The sequence below is a fragment of the Sesamum indicum genome, linkage group LG7 (genome assembly GCF_026168435.1).
Source record: "Sesamum indicum cultivar Baizhima isolate 11 linkage group LG7, ASM2616843v1, whole genome shotgun sequence".
NCBI lineage: Eukaryota > Viridiplantae > Streptophyta > Magnoliopsida > Lamiales > Pedaliaceae > Sesamum > Sesamum indicum.
The window spans coordinates 7,686,413-7,706,724 of record NC_142663.1 but is presented as its reverse complement, the minus strand read 5'-3'; the positions used below and the strand labels follow the sequence as shown (position 1 = coordinate 7,706,724).

The 20,312-nt window shown below is 33.6% G+C and overlaps 1 protein-coding gene and 1 long non-coding RNA gene across 2 annotated transcripts; one reads left to right on the top strand and one right to left on the bottom strand.

The window, feature by feature from the left end:
- Window positions 1–9,583: 9,583 nt before the first annotated feature.
- LOC105166326 (cellulose synthase A catalytic subunit 7 [UDP-forming]) lies at window positions 9,584–16,616 on the top strand. The gene is made up of 13 exons (XM_011085638.3): window positions 9,584–9,740; window positions 9,835–10,030; window positions 11,791–11,987; window positions 12,099–12,201; window positions 12,344–12,464; window positions 12,793–13,059; window positions 13,446–13,791; window positions 13,900–14,163; window positions 14,333–14,545; window positions 14,692–14,902; window positions 14,993–15,189; window positions 15,292–15,645; window positions 15,770–16,616. Exons 1-13 carry the CDS (start codon window positions 9,666–9,668, stop codon window positions 16,349–16,351), a joined length of 3,126 nt encoding a protein of 1,041 aa, XP_011083940.1. The 5' UTR covers window positions 9,584–9,665; the 3' UTR covers window positions 16,352–16,616.
- A 190-nt stretch (window positions 16,617–16,806) lies between these two features.
- Window positions 16,807–18,719, bottom strand: LOC148787517 (uncharacterized). The gene is made up of 2 exons (XR_016066304.1): window positions 18,434–18,719; window positions 16,807–17,645 (listed from the first exon to the last, which is right to left on the bottom strand). It is a non-coding gene; the product is annotated as an uncharacterized LOC148787517 (long non-coding RNA).
- Window positions 18,720–20,312: the final 1,593 nt, after the last annotated feature.

The window sequence follows — 20,312 nt, the reverse complement described above, 5'->3', positions numbered from 1 at the left end:
TGATAAATATAATTTTTGATTCAACCTTTTTGTCAATCAGCAAATTCAATGAATTTTTACTAATGGGGAGACTTATTTGTTAGATAGAAGCAAACTCCAAAAATAATAAATGCAATATTTCAAACTATAGAGGATCTATATATAATTACGCCAAACTTAAAGGGAGGAAAGTGTAATTATCCATTGTTCTAATAAACCTAGAAATTAGGCCCACAAGAGATTGGCCCAGTTACTTATGGGGAAGGACAATGAAGAGCCCATAAGTTCAAGCCTATGAACCACACCATCCTGGTAAACAAACCCATGTTTTTATTTTCAATTTTAATTTTGAAATAATAATTAAAATAAAAATATATTTATTTATATGTATTTCTATTAAAAATATATAAATTTGATGCCATAGTCAAATGTAAAATGCAATCTCATTAACAAATTCAAATATATTTTCATTTCACACTTTAACTTATACGAAATTAAAAACGTATTTTTCACTGAAAATTGAAAATGAAAACATAAATAAACAACCTAAGGGTTCCAATCACCTATTAATATTCTTGATGTAGGGTACATTGTTTTTTTTTTTTTAAGTAAGAGCGATGAATTATTATTAATTAAAATTAATTAATTACAATCATTAATGTCGAATATCAATATCTAACAAATCATTACAACAGTCATACTATGATCAATAATACCAAATACATCACCTACTATTCAATAGAAACAATACATCTATTATTTAGTAGAAACAACATCCCATACATAAAGTGGAGTTCGAATCCATGACCTTTAATATTATAGGGTCTCAACTTCACCAATTAAATTAGGCGTTATTGACGAGTACATTGTTAGGTAGATATTACATAAGGAGAGTGAATTAACTCCAGTTTGAAATTTGTTTTTCATGTCTTTGTCGCCTACTTTCACTTAAAAGAATTTCTTTTGGTTTTGTAGTATAAATCTTCATTTTGAATTCTGACAAATTTAAGTGTTGATGATTCTGACCCCTTCCTTTTCCCTTGATCTATATACACTTTCCTGTGCAGATTTCAGCGTTGCCCTTCACCAATTTGCTACCTAGCAACCTATAATACACGGACCTTTTGAAAAATTATATGGTGCACTGTTGGATACAGATATAGATATAGATACGCCTTGGACAAGCAGATCACGTGTCCAAAAAAAAAAAAGAATACAGTGTTGGGCACACAACAACAGGCATGTCCGACATATTTTGGACATGTTTTGGATTTTTTTATAGTTTCAGAAAGTTTTGGGCTATTATTTTAAAAAGAATTTTGACTAATTAAAAATTAAAAAAATTAACTCACTCCTCTTAAACTAAAAGTTTTGAGAAGAAATTAGGATGATCATGATGATTTAAGTAATTTGAATATTAAAAAATTTTCATTTCGTACTTTAAAATAAACTGATTATGTATATTTTTGAAGTCACATTTGAGTAAAAATACAAATGTAAGACATGCTTATTTTATATTTTATCTTGATATTTTTCATATAGCATATTTTAATTTGATGAGAAATTCAGAATATATATAATAAAAATGTATATTATATATAGTCGTGTCAATGCCGTGTCGTGTCCTATTTTTTTTATATTTTTTGTGTGGCATTGTTTGTATCGTATCGTGTCCGTATCCATACATTGTAGCTAGCAGCATATATAATTATAGATTTTATTTAATCAAACGAATATATCATGACAAATTAATTCTGCCTCAAACTTTCTAGTTTTAATTATATCATTAATTAGTCTTTTGTTAGTAAAAAATCTATTGTAGTTATTATTATTATTATTTATTTCCATTTTAAATACATCTCCCCCCCCCCCCCACTAGAACTATAACATCATATGACAATTTCGTGTATAAAAAGATAATATAAATTTGTTTTTACATAGGCACTACAACAAAATATAATACTAGTGACACATGGTATCAAGTAATAATTTTAAAATTATCATTAAAAATATATATTAATTAATAATAGTTTTTATCTTGTCATGATATAATTATTAGTGAAAAAAATTGTATATAAAGTTGTAACTGTAAATAATTAGTGACACATCTAAAGGGACATGAAATATAGTGAGGACAGTAAGTTATTATTATCACTTCGTTGTGGACTAACAGACGTGTCACTAATTGTTTCTAGTGACAACTTAAGAGGGTGTTTTCTTTTAAATATCTTAAAGATGTTTTAGGAGCTTATAAGATATTGGATCTTATTTTAAAAATAAGCTCCTGAAGTGTTTGGATAAAATAAGATGTTAAATCTTATAATATGTGAAAACATCTTATAAGATATTAGGGAGTTCGACATAATAAGGTGATAAAATGACTAAAATGGACATGATATCATTAGAACCAAATAAATTATTATTTCTTGACATATTTTATTTTAAAAAAATTTTAAACGCTTTTATAAATTGTACATTTTGGTTAATTTCAAATAAAAGTTTAAAAGATCATTTTTTTACCATAAAAAATGAATTATTACCTAAATTTTTGAATAAAAATAATATATATGTATGTTCATGCTAGTCGAATATTAATATGGATAATACAATTGATATTTTTTTTGTTAATGAAATGATTAGTTTTAGTCGTATAATTTATAATGTCCTGAATTAATATTTTTTAGTAAATATAATATTAATATCAATATTACTTATTTAACTATAATAATTTATTATTAAATAATGAAGTACTTTTTTTTTTTCGTTTGAAAAATTAAATAGGATAGACTCTAGAGTGTGTGTGTGTGTGTTGAGAGAGAGAGAGAGAGGAGAGTGTGTTTGTGTGCGTGTGAGAGAGCGAATGTGTGGGGTGTATGAATGAGAATATTTTTGTCTTATAATATACCAATTTTATATAATTTACAAAATCTTATAAAAATATTACGAAAATTAACTTTATTTTAAAGAGCTTATAAGATCAAAAACATCTTATTTTGACATTTTATAAGCTACTTAAAGTCAAATAAATATTTACAATTTATAAAAACATCTAATAAGATATTTTGAAGAGCTCAGGAACTTAACCAAATTATTACTATTAAAATTGCAAATGTTAAAATTCATTATTGTGATAAATTAAAAAATCTTATCACTATTTATATATAATCAGTGACATATTAAAGCTATCACTTAATTTTTTTGTCACTAATTTCTATTTTTTTTAGTGACAATAATATACTTTAAATGATTACAACTAGTAATTTTCTCATAGGACTATTCCATATACTCAAAATCTTTTGCTACGAACACTCTTGAACTCTGTCTTTGAGTAAAATTGGTTTTGACTAAAAATTCAAATATTTTGGCTACGCAATATTATTTTTAAAATTCATCTCATTAATGTCAAAATTATTGCTCCTCTGCACGTCTATTTGGATTTTGATTTTTTTAACTATAAAAATATATATTCTTTTGCTGATCTGGGAATTTTGCATGATGGAGGTTAAACATAGAAATTCTCATTAAATAATTCAATTTTTGTTTGGTCTAAATAGCATATATGATCAAGTTTGAAGTCAGATACTTTTACTGGAATCTTTACCTGCACTTTCGAAGGCTTACTTAATGTTGATTACGATGGAGAAACATATGCAGGTAAATGTAAGTAGCATGGACATGACTAGTGGAGCTGCTTACCAACTTTGCACAGAAGGTTTTAAGAGGAAAGGTTATATTGATAAGAAATGCCTATTTCGTGAACATTGCCAACAATAAGGTCATTCGAGGGAAACATGTTTTGAAATACACGGAGTACCAGACTGGTATAAGGATTTCATGGATCAGAGATAGAAGAATTCTGATAGGGGTAGAGGTTTTGTAGTAGTTGTTGCTACTGAGAGAGGTTGATTACAGGTTGATGGAGCTAATATTACACGCATCGTGAGATCTAAAATCAGGCGTATGATAGATGATGAGATGCCTACGGATCCACTAAAGGTTAACTTTGCTCATTTGGAGGAGTTTGCAGGTAATAGTATAAGTTTTTGCTCCTATAAAATCTAGTTCCTGGATCATAGATAGTAGTGCTACAAGTCACATTTGTGTTGATAATTGTTTGTTCATGACATAAACAACACCTAAACATTGCATGACCATTCACTTACCAAATGGTGACACAACCTGTTCTACAAATTGGTTTTGTATAGCTTGACCATAACATCACTCTTAACCGAGTTCTGCACATTCCTAATTTTTCTGTGAATCTTACTCTGTTAGACAGCTTTGTGTTGATTCACCTATTCAATTTACATTTCTAATACATGGCTCTTGCAGGACCAGAGGAATGACAGAGTTGCGGCAATAGGCAAGGTTGTAGGGAATATCTATATTTTAGAATCTCTTGTATCTCATGATAAAAGCTTACTTCCAGTTTCTTCTCATCGCAATCCACTTTCTTGTAATACGTTGGCTTGTAATAATGATGTATGGCATAATCGTCTTGGTCACTTGTCTACAACTTCTATGAAACATATTGCTAAATTTATCCCATGGCTAAGCTTCATTGACTGCCATTCCATTCTAGTGCTATTCGTTCTAATCGGTCTTTGATCTTATACATATTGATATTTGGGGGCCCTATAAACAAGCCACTAATTCTAGGTGTCAATATTTTCTCACCATTGTAGATGATTTCAGCAGGGCAACATGGACTTATCTTATGTGATATAAACACCAAAGTCTTAGTTTCTTAATGACCTTTTCCAATCTTGTTTCTACTCAGTTCCATAAACATAACAAATGTGTTTATTTAGATAACGGGTCTGAATTCTTGAGTGACTAGTGGCAATCCTTCTTCAATGATCCGGGAATAAGCCATCAGAAAAGTTGCACTTACACTCCACAACAAAATGGTGTTATGGAGCGTAAACATAGATATCTCCTTGATATAGCCCGTTCCATCATGTTCCATCCAATCCTCCTTGCTTAAACACTTTTGGGCTGATGCTATTCTTGTTGCCACCTATCTCACTAACAGATTGCCAAATGCTATTTTGAATTAGAAAAGACCTTTTGAAAACTTATACAATAACTCACCATCATATTCTCATTTTAAGGTTTTTGGTTGCCTTTACTATGTTGTTAATCTCGATCCTCAGAAATCTGAATTTGACAAAAGGGGTTCTAAGTGTATTTTTATTGGCTATCCTACTGGGTAAAAGGCTTATCACGTGTATGATTTGGATACCCATCACGTTTGTCTCTAAAGATGTTCAATTCCATGAATCCTATTTTCCTTTTGCTCATCATCAATCAGTTGAATCATCTTGTCCACTTCCATGTATTCCTCTCACTGCAGATGTGCTTGACCTAGGTTCCCCTCAACCCTCTACTTCTTTGCCTATTGCTCCTTCCTCTGTCCCGATTTCCATTAGTACTATTTCCCCTGGCAGGTCACAAGGCACTCACCACAAACCATCTTGTCTTAATGACTTTATTTGTCATTTTGATACATCTTCTTCGCCCATTATCACTTTATTTAACCCTGCATATTTGGGGTTTGTAGCATCACTATCTCTTTTGCAGGAGTCCAGAAATTATAGGCAGGCTTCTACTAGCCCGCAATGGGTTGATGCCATAAAAAATGAGTTGCTGGTACTTGAATAAAACCAAACTTGGGAGGTTGTCCCTTTGCCGGATGGGAAGCGAGCCATTGGCTGCAAATAGGTCTTCAAGGTTAAGCTCAAGGATGATGGTTCCTTGGATCGTTATAAGGGGCGGTTGGTGGCAAAGGGATACACACAAGTGGAAGGTGTTGTTACATTGAGCTTTCTCCCTTGTTGTTACATTGATAATCAAGCTGTATGCACATCTCGATATTGATTGTCATATTGTCCGTGATTGTTATAAGGATGGTTTTATTGTTCAGTTTTTGTGTTCAACAAGGGTCAATTGGCTGATTTATTCATTAAACATTGCTTAGTGCTGTTTTTGCCTCCTAGGCCCGCAAGTTGGGCTTGTTCTTTGGGTCTCCAAGTCCAACTTGTGGGGGGATGTTGGTCCTTCAGATCCAGATTGATGGTGTTGGTGCTGACAAACAGAGAATGGAGTTGAAGAATTGCAAGGTCTTTTGAGGAAGACACGTTTTTTCATCTTGCATTTTTATTAGTACGAAATGTGATTTCCTTGACCAGTTTTAGTTGGTTGACGTGGAAGGTGTTAGGTGAGATAATTACTTTGTTAGATAGATATTTTCTCTCCGTTTTGGCTCATCACTCTGTATTTAGATACTGCTGTAACATTTTTTCGATAATGAAATTTCTTCAGCCTTCCAATATTGCAGTCTTTAGTCTCTCATGGATGCTCTAACTTTCTCTTTCGGATGCCTATGTTTCAACAGTTCGTACATCATTGTCTCAATTCCAACTTAGCATCATTCGTGGCAAGTCGATGGCACACGTATGAATACAAATGAGTTCTTACATCATTGTCCCAATTCCAACTTAGCATAATTCATGGCAAAATTCACTCGTCAAGGCATCATAGAATTCATATATCAATATCATTTGAGATTAATAGAAAAATTAGGCATTATCCTATCATTATTTAATATTTACTTAGTATGACATCTTGTGTACTAACCGTTTTATTCTATTTATTCTTCTATAAATACATTCCCCCACCCCCTCCATCTAGAATTGTAATATTGATAGGATATATGACTAACCAGAAAATTGAAAAATATATAAAAAATTAAGTAAATTCCAACTATATTCAAATAAATAAATTTGATTATGCTCTTATTTTTCCATTGTCTGAAAGATTGGTAAAAAACACTTTAAATCTTTCCCTATTTCTATATTATTATAAGGAAAAGGGTTGCTATAAATACAAAATGGTGGTTTTGACACCGTTGCACCAATTTTTTATAACTGAAAATACCTTTCAACTTATAAAATAACTAATTTTATTCAACTTTTCAAATTTTACATTAATTGATAAGTTAGTTTTTTTTATATATTTCTTTTTTTTTTAGTATGATTTGTTAGTTTATATATTTTATTCTTACTTATAATTAACGATACACAACGCATTTCATGTGTGTGCAAAAATATTTAAAAATTATAAGTATTTAATATTTTTACTAATAAGTTGGTTATCAGTGGTTTGAAAAAACATAAGTGCCAAAAGTTGACAAAATTTCAGACGTATTTTAGTAAATTCATTAAAAAATATTGAAATACTATTATGATCAATTTTTTTCAAAAAGAAGGAATTTGTTTAAGGGTAAATATGAATACATCAACATAGCTCTCTTTTAAATAGTTTAGATACATTGCAAAAGTGTGAAAATTATAATTATATGTGGGCAGAAATGTCATCCCACGACGACTAGTATCTTTATAAACTACATAGATCAATGTATTTTAAAATAATTTTATTTATCTTACGCGTTGGACACTTTCATACACCAAATATATGCATTTTAAATAATTTCTTTTTGTTTTAAATATGACTTTGCTTTGTTCTAAAAATGAGAAAAAAAAAAAACAGAATGTTGCAGTATTTTTTAGCATTCTTTTGTCAAAATTTATCATCATTTTCAGCATTGCAAGATATGGAGGAGGTGAAAGATCATTATTGATAATTACAGAGATAATGCAGTGACAGAGACCTCATCACTCATCACTCATCACCCCTCCCTCTACTCATAGTTTTGTTAAGGAAGCAACCAACTCTCCCATGACAAAAACACATTGTCTTAACTTACTGCTTACCTAACATATATATAGGAAAAAAATGTAATTTACTCGTATAATATGACAATCAAGTCAAAAAATTCTCATAAAAAATAGAATAGCAAATTATCTCCTGTGTTTTGAAAAATAAAGTAAACTAACAGATAATTTGTTTCAGTTTTTGAAAAATAGGGACTAATTTGCTAATTCTTTTTTCACCGAGGGTATTTGCTCATTTCACATTTACAGATAGATATATCACATTTAATCCCATATATATATATATATATATTAGGGTTTTAAGTGCTGGTTTTGCCATCCCTTCGTATACGTACAATAAACACACCTAATACATAATAGGGAACAGTATTATTTTAGTCCGCTAAGTATGCTTAATTTTAAATTTAGTCCAATAATTATGTCCATTTTTGTTTAAGTCCAGTAACTTACGAAATTGCTTACTTTTAGTCATCTGGCAGATTTTCGGACAATTTTACCCCTATGAGTGCATATGGACTAAAACTGTATTTCAAAAGTTGCATAGGGGTAAAATTGTTCGAAAATTTGCCAGAGGACTAAAAGTAAGCAATTTCATAAGTTACTGTACCCAAAACAAAAATAGACATAATTATCGGACTAAAATTAAAATTAGGCATACTTAGCGGATTAAAATAATATTTTTCCCTATATAATATAGTCACTTTTAATTGTTAAAGAAAGATGGAGAAAAACATATTGCTATCTAAATTATACCATTTTTTTTAAACAATTTTTTCACCTAAATTCTTTTTCATTACACTTTGCCATTCTAGCTACATGAAATTCATATATTGTCATCTCAGATCATTTTCTAATAATTTTTTTACTGAAAAGTGATCACATGACTGACACACAATATTTTAAAGGGCAAAATTGTCAATTTTTTGAAATTTTCTTTTAGCCAAATCACCGATTAGTAAAATACGATTGTGAGATGATGAGTCGGAGATAAAACTAATCATGTTTGCGCGAGGAGCAAAAGATTAAAACCTTTTCCAACAAGCACGACTCTGAAGTTTTTAGCCCAACTCATTAATAAAAATTCAACTTGCTTACTACTGCATCAACAATAGGAGCTTTAGATGTAGATATATGATAAGGTCTTGGATGTGCTTTTCTTCTCCCTCTGGTTTCTTTTAATTGGTAGGTATAAGTCAGGAGGGGCCAAACAATATTGCTATTTTTAAGGTTATCATGCAAAGAAGACAAATTAACCATCAACATGTGCAAAGTTGAGAAGCTAAAATTGGTTTCTCAATGATTATCAAATTATAAGACTTCATTTTAATTTCTATTATATATATACTTTCTTTTTTTTTTTAGGTACTAATAGGGATTATTTCCATTTTTTTTTAAAAAAAAACTTGAATTTTGCTCATTTTTTAATACGAGTCTGTTAAGATTTTGTCTAAATACCAAAAAAAAAAAAGAAAAAAGAATAGTTTATGAATGTAAGAAACTCTACGTCGTAATCAAATTAGGATGTATTTATAATTTTTTAAATAATAAAAAGATATTTGTAATTATATATGATAAATTTTATAGAAGCCCGTTATAATTGATCTTAAACCATTATTAAGAGAATTAAGCTAATTTACATAAATGTTTAGTTTGGTAGGTGGGGTGGGGGTGGGGGTGGGGGTGGGGGGTAACTCCATGAAAGGGAAAGCTCAAGTTGGTTGGAACAGACGAAGCTTAACTTGTAGGCAATGGAGACTCTGCAACCAACACCAAAAATACAGCCCACCTTTAGGTGCAAAAAATAGACTAAAGAAAGTGATACAAATTCTACCAAAGAGCATTCCTTTAAAAGAAACCCTCACCATATATCACCTCCCATTACTTCACCTCTACATCTTCACTACTCTTACACACACATCCTCTGCCATCTACCACCACCCTCCGCTGCCAATGGAAGCCAGCGCGGGGCTTGTTGCCGGTTCCCACAACCGGAATGAGCTCGTTGTCATCCATGGTCATGAAGAGGTACGTACCTAAGCATGCATGCAACAGTAGCATACGCTCGATCCATCCAACTAAGATCCTAACATGCATGCTTGTATTGACATTATTATTGCAGCCTAAGCCTTTGAAGAATTTGAGTGGCCAAGTTTGTGAGATATGCGGGGACGAGATCGGACTGACGGTGGACGGGGAGCTTTTCGTCGCTTGTAATGAGTGTGGTTTTCCGGTGTGCCGGCCGTGCTACGAGTACGAGAGGAGAGAGGGAAGCCAACTGTGCCCCCAATGCAAAACCAGATACAAGCGCCTTAAAGGTACTACCTTCACTGGTTATCTGCAGTCCTTATTTTTTTATATTTTTTTATAAATGAAATCAATGAACTATTATTATTATTATTATTTTTTTGTATAAATCAATTACCACCATCATCGTCATCAAATATCTACGTCTAATAACTATCAACAACTATAATAATTATATACTAATCATCAATAACACCTACTATTAAAATAAAATAACATCTCATATGTTGGTTGGGTTCATCACATCTGCTATTTTTCTTCATAACTTATCAAAAATTCTTCTATAAAAAGTAAATCTATCATTAATTTGATACCGAATCATAATTTATTTTAATTATATTTGTATTTTGGATTGAATTTTTTATTATATTGCTATTGGATTTTTTATTCAATTAATATATACATGCTATATGCATAAAGATTATATAATTCATTTTATTAACAAATATGTTATATATATAACATGTACTCATATATTAATTGGAATTGAAAGAAGATTTTAGAACAGAAAAGTAAAATTGTCATTGCTTTAATAATGAATCATGATATATTATTTGTACGTCTGTATTTTGTTAATTGTTTTGAGCACTTATCTGTCTGCAACTTAATTTTTTTCATAACGTATTATATTTTTCTTTTCTACATAAATTACCAATACTTATATCTTCCTAGTATTTTTACTTCATTTATAAGTTAATTTATGTATATCTAATTATTTATTTTTAGCTAAAGTATTCAAGCTATCTTATATATTTTTATATGTATATTTGCATGAATGTCCATACCATATGTGCCTGTACGTGCAACATGTAACATTATATATATATATATATATGGGCACTATATATGCTAAAGAAAAACTTGTCATATTTTAGCTAAATCATTTTACTACCATCGCTAAGTTGCTAGAAGATCAAAGAACTATGATTACAACTAAAAGATGTGAAAGACAACATACACATTTAAAGTTAATTGATTTTATTAATTTTTATTCTCGGTTGTTAATTTTATCTATCTTCTTTTACATTCAATTAAACCAATATAATAAAAAGAAAAAAAATACAAGTTTAATCATGTAAGTTAGGGGTGACAATTTGATTTTTGTTTAAATTAAAATTCGTAATTTGGTCCTGTAATTTTAAAATTTAATGGCGATTTTAGTCCTTTTTCAAGCTAATTTGTCCTGAAATTCCATGTCACCAACTAAATTGGGGCTTCCTGCGAATTTGATGACATGACAGTCCAAAATATATATTTTTTAAGGAAATAACTTGGCACAAAAAAGAAAAAAATACCACTTGATCATATAGCAAGTTTTTTCAAGTAGCCCACAAAAAAAAAAGAGATGTTGGATTGTTATGTTATCAAATTCGTCGGAAGCCACAATTGATATAGATTTGTTTGGCCAAATTGGCTAAAATTGTCAAAAATTTTAAAGTTATGGGACCAAATTGCAAATTTTAATTTGAATAGGACCAACATTATCACCCCTAACTTAAAGAACTAAAATTGCATTTTTTCCTAATAAAAAATTAAATTAAATACATACATCGAGTGTGCTTCAATTACTATTTTGTTAATAATTATCCTCCACGTGAGTCAAAGTATCTATCTCAGTCTCAAAGAGGAGAAAGGCTCTAGCTCAATCCCTTTATGCCTATCAACTTTGCTGTTCACACACACATATAATAGCTAGCTAGCTTACAGTTTCTTGTGATCCCAATTTTCTTAATTAGCACTTAATATTATGTATGGTACATATGATGTGAAGGGAGTCCGAGGGTGGAGGGAGATGATGATGAGGAAGATATCGACGACATTGAACATGAATTCAACATCGATGAGCAGAAAACTAACACAAGTATTGCTGAAGCCATGCTTCATGGGAAGATGAGGTATGGAAGAGGACCAGAAGATGACGACAACGCCCAATACCCACCCGTTATAGCCGGTGGCCGCTCCCGTCCGGTGAGATCAATTGAGACCACTTTTACTTCACACACACACACACACACACATATTTATATATGATTTCATTTATGCAGATTTCTCTAACATTTCCTGGTGCTATAAACACAGGTTAGCGGAGAAATCCCGATTTCGAGTCATGCTTATGGGGAGCAAATGATGGGAGCTTCTTTGCATAAGAGGGTGCATCCGTATCCATCCATTGATGGTCCTGGTAAAATATATGAAATCATGTGAAAGTATATATGTCTTGGAGAAAAAACTTGTATAGTATGTCGGCATGCAATGCATGCATGTAGTGCATTAGGTGCATGCATGCATGTTTTTGGGTGATGATGTGCATACATGATTTGCAGGAAGTGGAAGATGGGATGATAAGAAAGAGATGGGATGGAAAGAAAGAATGGATGAGTGGAAAATGCAGCAAGGAAACTTGGGGCATGACAATGATGACTTTGCTGATCCGGACATGGCGATGTAAGTCTTTGAATTTCATTTTAATTTCAAAATTTGAATGAAAATGATTGTGTAAGAGCATAATAAGACATGGTTCAGAAGATGATTTCACTCTTCGATATAGAGAAATGATAAGTCATGACGTGTTAGAGAAGGTATGCCAATATGACAGTTAAATTTACAAAGAAAATTTGCAACAATACCAACTATTTTCATGTTCAGCAATCCATGTACAAGGGTCATCTTTGAATTAAGTAGCTAAAAGAATTCCATACATGTAATTAAATAAAAAACCAATAGTAACAATGTGATGGAACTTCATTCTGAAAAAAATCTGTATGAAATGCAGTGTAGATGAAGCAAGACAACCACTGTCGAGGAAAGTCCCAATTGCATCAAGCAAAATCAATCCTTATCGGATGGTAATCGTGACTCGGCTAGTGGTGCTGGCCTTCTTTCTCCGTTATCGAATCTTGAACCCCGTGCACGACGCCCTTGGCCTCTGGCTCACTTCTATTATATGTGAAATCTGGTTTGCCTTTTCATGGATCCTTGATCAGTTCCCTAAATGGTTCCCCATTGATCGCGAGACTTATCTTGATCGCCTTTCCCTCAGGTAAAGACCAAAAGAGATAAAGCAAAGTTATTCCAGATAATTAACCTACATCTCAATCATCATGTCTCCTCCTTTATACATTTTAGGAACATGCATGTTTCCACTGATTCAATTCCTGACCTTCCCTGGAGAAGAGCAGCAAAAGAGACATCTAGTACATATTATAGAGCAAATAATACACCATGGAGAATAGCATAACTGTTTCTGCAGGTTTTGCATGCAAATACTAGATCTCATGTAAGAATCAATCTTGGTAAAACTAACATCCAATCGTTAATTATAAGAGCATCCCACTACAATTGAAGTACGGTTTCTGAAGACGTTAGCTATCCGTCCATTGCAGCCAGAAGGATGGAGAAATTAAACTTAACAAAATTTTGATGCAGGTATGAGAGGGAAGGTGAGCCCAACATGCTAGCTCCAGTAGATATATTTGTCAGTACAGTCGACCCTATGAAGGAACCGCCCCTTGTTACAGCTAATACTGTTCTCTCAATATTGGCAATGGACTACCCTGTTGATAAGATCTCATGCTACATATCTGATGATGGTGCCTCGATGTGTACCTTTGAAGCGCTATCAGAAACAGCAGAATTTGCTCGAAAATGGGTTCCTTTCTGTAAGAAATTTGCTATAGAGCCACGAGCCCCAGAGATGTACTTCAGTGAAAAGGTTGACTATCTGAAGGACAAAGTGCAGCCAACTTTTGTCAAGGAGAGAAGAGCTATGAAGGTATATAATCTCAACTCTTTATGTATTGCTCTGCTTGAAAACTCCAAAACCGGGATTATCAGAATTCCTGAGTTGGATGTTAAAATAGGTTCTTGGTATGTGTGACAGAGAGAATATGAAGAGTTCAAGGTCAGGATAAATGCAATGGTTGCAAAAGCCACAAAAGTTCCTCCAGGAGGGTGGATCATGCAAGATGGGACGCCTTGGCCTGGAAACAACACCAAGGACCATCCTGGTATGATTCAAGTGTTTCTAGGCCAAAGTGGAGGCCTTGATGTGGAAGGACATGAACTTCCTCGCCTTGTTTATGTTTCGCGTGAGAAGAGGCCTGGTTTTCAGCATCACAAGAAGGCTGGTGCAATGAATGCTCTGGTAAAGATGATAAAATCTTTAATCAACTGTTCCATATATAGCAAAATACTAGATGCTGAAACAGAACATTTAGCTTCTTGTTTCATCTATCTGGGAACATTATGCAGAGGAATACAGCTTCCAGGCTCCTGTAGGAAAATTATGTTTCTTATGTAGTGAAAATTTGCAGGTTCGTGTCTCTGGTGTTCTTACCAATGCTCCGTTCATGCTTAACTTGGACTGTGATCATTACATAAACAACAGCAAGGCAGTGAGAGAAGCAATGTGTTTCTTGATGGATCCACAAGTTGGGAAGAAGGTTTGTTATGTTCAGTTTCCTCAGAGATTTGATGGAATTGACAGAAATGATCGATACGCTAACAGAAACACAGTCTTCTTTGATGTAAGTACCTCGAAAATATAGCATAAGATATCATGTATTAGAATTACTATAAGTCTATAGGCATTAAGGTTATAATTTCTTTTCTCAAATCTTTTTGGTAGCATGTTAATTTGTTCACTTTTATTTCCTTTTCTTCTCTTTCACAGATAAACATGAAAGGTCTAGATGGGATTCAAGGTCCAGTCTATGTTGGAACAGGATGTGTTTTCAGAAGACAAGCCTTATATGGTTATGAACCTCCCAAGGGTCGTAAGCGTCCCAAAATGGTCAGCTGTGATTGCTGCCCGTGCTTTGGAAGCCGCAAAAAGCTTCCAAAATACTCTCAGAACGGTGGGAATGGTGCAGCAGATATTCAAGGTTTTTGGCTGTCACCTAATGCTGTAGTCATAAGAATGTTAACTGCCAAGTTACCGTAACATGTAAACTTTACATCTCTTTTTGATGCAGGATTCGATGACGAGAAAGAGCTTTTAAAGTCTCAGATGAATTTCGAAAAGAAATTTGGACAATCACCTATATTCGTGACTTCAACTTTGATGATTGAAGGTGGCGTTCCACCTTCCTCAAGCCCTGCAGCTTTGCTTAAGGAAGCCATTCATGTTATAAGTTGTGGATATGAAGACAAAACAGAATGGGGTACAGAGGTATTGTTAAAATCTCTGCATATATCACATCTCATTATCCATCAAGATATTTGCTACTTTTGCCACAACTCTATCTTAATTTCACCTCTCATAAACATGCAGTTGGGTTGGATTTACGGCTCGATCACAGAAGATATCTTAACAGGTTTCAAGATGCATTGCCGTGGCTGGAGGTCTATTTATTGCATGCCCAAAAGGCCTGCATTTAAGGGATCTGCTCCAATTAATCTGTCTGATCGTCTCAACCAGGTGCTGCGGTGGGCTCTGGGTTCTGTCGAAATATTTTTTAGTCATCATAGCCCTGTCTGGTATGGCTATAAAGAAGGAAAACTCAAGTGGCTTGAACGATTTGCATATGTTAACACGACTGTCTATCCCTTCACTTCCCTACCCCTTCTTGCCTACTGTACCCTCCCTGCCATCTGCTTGCTTACTGGAAAGTTCATAATGCCAGAGGTAAGAGAACGCTACATTATTTTAACTTGATTGCTGTCATATTACTAATTGCTATCAACAGTCTATCCTTTACTCTGATCTTCTTTATGTAAACTGAATAGTCGTTGCTTCTCTCTTGATACAGATAAGCACCTTTGCAAGTCTCTTCTTCATTGCTCTCTTCCTCTCCATTTTTATCACGGGTATTCTAGAACTAAGGTGGAGTGGAGTTAGCATTGAGGAATGGTGGAGGAATGAGCAATTTTGGGTTATTGGTGGTGTGTCTGCTCACCTCTTTGCTGTTATTCAGGGCCTACTGAAAATCTTGGCCGGAATAGACACAAACTTTACAGTCACATCAAAGGCATCAGATGACGAGGATTTTGGCGAGTTATATGCCTTCAAGTGGACAACACTCCTAATCCCTCCGACGACCATTTTGATAATAAACTTGGTTGGCGTTGTGGCCGGAATTTCTGATGCCATAAACAATGGGTACCAATCATGGGGTCCCCTATTTGGGAAACTCTTCTTTGCCTTTTGGGTGATTGTACATCTGTATCCATTCCTTAAAGGTCTGATGGGTAGGCAGAACAGGACCCCTACTATTGTTGTTATATGGTCTGTGCTTCTAGCCTCCATCTTCTCTTTGCTTTGGGTTAGAATTGACCCCTTCATACTGAAAACGAAGGGACCTGACACCAAGCAATGTGGGATTAATTGCTGATATATTGCTCAGTATTCCTGTCTGAAGCTATCAAGATACATTCTAAGAGTACACTATGTACATCTTGAGGTTTGAGGATTTGATGTGTTGTTCTACCAAGCTGAGTTGCACAAGAAAGAATAAAGCAAGTGGTAAAAGTTTTGTGGAGCCTTATGTATAACATTCAATTTTGTACATGACTGAAACAGAATATATCATACTAGATACTTTTGTCTGGTTGCTGGATGCAATTTAAGGACGTCCAGATCCGGTCATTATTTGCAAAGGATTTTCTTTTTTGCCTAAAGCATCCAACAGGGGGTAGTTATATATGATGAAGATAGGAACAATTTCAGCATCTTGAAGGAAAATAATATGATTAAAAAACTAGAAAGTCAAAAGATTGATTAGAGAGAAGGATGGCAGAAGTACAGACAAGTTAAACTAACCTTTTTCTATATGAAATGACATGAACCTTTCGATAAAGGTTATTTTCATTAAGTAAAAAAAAAAAAAATTACAATAATACAATACAATACAACTTGCTTAATTTAAACGGTTTCCTCGATAGGTCAAGGAATCCGCTATAAGCGGTAAAGCGCACAAGTGCTAATAGCAGTAGGTAATTCTACACTAAGAATCCTCTGCTGCACATCTCGAACCATCAGCGCACCCACAGTGCGTGTATCTCTATGTACTCCATCAAATCGCTTAATGTTGCGCTCACGCCAGATATGATACATACACGAGGCCAAAAGAGCGCGATAGGCCGTAGAAACATAGTGTTTGCCTCTCCATCTGCGATAGGCCCATAAGACGTCAGTAGCCCAAACTCAATTTGGCCAATCGAACCGAAGTGTGCGCCGAATCACCCTCAAGCAGTCACATGAATAAGTGCAGCGTGAAAAAAGATGATTATGGATCTTATCAGTACCATCAGAACAAAGTACACAGGAAAATGACATGAACCTTACCCATTTTTGTACACATAAACCTGAATGGGTTTTTGAACTCTCATGATCAAACACATGGTTCTTGGATGCATATCCAGTAGGACCAGTAGTGATCTACATAACTTGGCAAAAGGTTTTGATCCTGACAAGTTCACATAAAATACTTCTACGAAAATTTTAGCTCCAAAAAAGTTGGTTTTGACATCGGAGAGGTCAATAATCACATTGAATCAAGACTGGGGAATACTAACTTAAAAAAATATTATCATATCACTATTTCTTCCATAAGGCCTTCTGGCTGATCCACAGAAACGTATTAAAACAATAGCTGCAAAAGCAAATCCAGTATCCTTGGAACTTCTCTGAAAAAGAAAGAAAAGACAGTGAAAAATATCATGAGATTAAAACAATTAGGTTTACAACACAAGCTCGATCAAGGTGCAACAGTTATAGGTTGTTCAATTTGTTCTAAGTTGCCACAGCTTGTGAATTGGTGAAGATAAAATTCGATAATTCTAAACTAAGATTTGATAGAAAGAACAGTTTACTGGGTCAACGTCTAATGGAGACATACTGGTGGGTGGTTGAAGTGTGTCGATTCTCATGTAAAAGGAATTTTCATCACGAAGTCAAGTGTGGGGTAAGATATGATCTGAAGTACACTAATCAACAGCGCCGGCCGGCAGGCACCAGCAGTCTGCTGCGATTTTTTTTTGTTTTTGATTTTTCTGAAACTCCTCAGTTTTCTTTTCCTCTAATTTTATGAATTAAAAAGAAATTAATTAAATTCAAAAGATCCCAAATCTCAAATTTCTCATGTCCAAATTAAATGAAAATTAAACACGTAAAACTCTAGATCTATATATGCAATTAATCACTAAATCTCATGCTTCATAAGCCGAATAAACATGTTTACATGCTAAATCACATGAAACATGTTCCATTCAAGGCTTAAACACCAAACTGGACTCTAATACAACTTGTAGGGAGTGGATCGATTGGGGAAGCGTGGCTGAAGCGCGAAAAATCAAAATTAATCAGAAAAGCAAGTATAAATCACCCTTGATCTTTTCCATACGTTTGGTGTATTAAAAACAACCTAATTGCATACATAGGCCAAGAATGACAAGAAAGCAACGAGAAAATAAACCGAATATATTATCCTCGTTGGTTTCTTAAACCAGCTTCAAATGTTGACTCCCTTCCGATTTCTACGTCGAGATCCTCCAAAGATATACACACTCCCACTAGGAGGATGTGGTTTTCTCGTGCTAGCACGAACAACCATAGAATAACAAGAGGTTAAAGGAACATTATTGAATTAATGTTTTGATCTTCATGATTTTTCTTGATCTCCAAGACCACAGAAAAACGATGGAGAGAAAGGAAGGAAGAGAGAAAACCGAGTCTAGAGATTTGGTATGTGTTTGTGTGCGTTCTCTAGTCGGCTAGGGGTTTAAGTGTGGTATATATATGACCTAGTATCCACACATATAGACCCTGGACTTGTGTTTAATGGACTGGACTCAATTAATTAAAATCAAATTAAACTCATATCTAAATGGACTTCAATTATGTCTTGGATAACTTAAGCTTTCTCATCAGTCAATCGTGATTGAGTCTTGAACAGCTTGAGCTTTCTCATCAGTCACCCGTGATTGAGTATTGAACACAACTCCCTTTTATACAGGAATGTAATTACTTTTATGGAGAATTTCATAAACAATAATGTTTGTGTTTCAGTGTTTTCCAACATCTTAACCCTATTCTAGATGAATATAGTCATGTATACACTAAACACTTTGGAATGCAACCTAATTGACTTTTGAGCTTGTTTTATGAAATCATACGCAGTACGGTCCTGACAAATAGTATATTTGAGTTATGTGAAGTCTCAAACCTAGTTTGAACTTCATAATGAATCATTAGGCTCCAAGCTATTGATTCTAGATGATGTCCCACATCGCTCCTCTTGATGTCTCATTGGATTATAATTCAATCGGTTGGACAATCAAGGACTGAAATGTAGTCAGTTTAAAGAAAAATTGAAATTGCAAATGACGTTGTCGAGAAATTGCATGAAAATAGGCTCCCTACTATTTTCTTGACGTGTGTAGGACTATCCTATTAACTCAAGTACTTTGTAGGATGAGGTTTGTCATAGAATAAGGGCCAAGTTGTTTCAGTGAAACCCCAATCAAACGAATCCAACTTAATTTAATTTCTTCCTTACCAGAGACCATTTAATCGTGGTCCCTTCTGAAAGAACTTTACTGATTGAGAATCATGTTCTCATTCTAGATATTCAAGAACTCTCATTAAATACACACTCTCGATCTAATCAAAAGGTTATCAGTTTGGTTCATCAAAACGAGTTTAATTCTTTGAACCCCTCAAACATCATTAGAATTGTGAACCCCGTATTGATCTTATGTATTTTGATGACCTACAAATGTCACATTGGATCCAGTCCAACATATAATTGGTAAGCTCATCTTGTCCCATAAAAGAGTTTTTACGGTCTTTCTCTTTCTCAGAAATTTTTTTGAAAGCTAATAGATCCAAATTGTCCATTCTAGTACTCTTTAAATCCATCATTCTATCTCACTCTTAACTAGAAGAGATTGACCTACCAAAAAATGTAAGTCTCGTTCTTAATTATCATTTTAATCCTTTATTCATAATCTAATTATGAGATAGTGTAAAGTTTTATGTTTCAACCCAGTCTACATGAACTCCATTTGATGTTAAATAAATAGCTTTTATTGATCAATATGTAATAAAAAATTGTCCAACAATAAATAAAAATATTATTTCGATCATGCTAGGTTACATAAATACTATCCTAGCATGATCACTATTAAGCCTAACCTAGTCCTATTCTTGCAGCAACAACCCTGCCATCGTTAAGCCTTAGGACCTTCTTGTTTCGGATTTTCTACTCATCACCACCTGCAAACCATTCGCAGATTATGAATTATAGGTATCCAATACCAAGAGTAGAACAGTGATCATGTTAACACTCAATT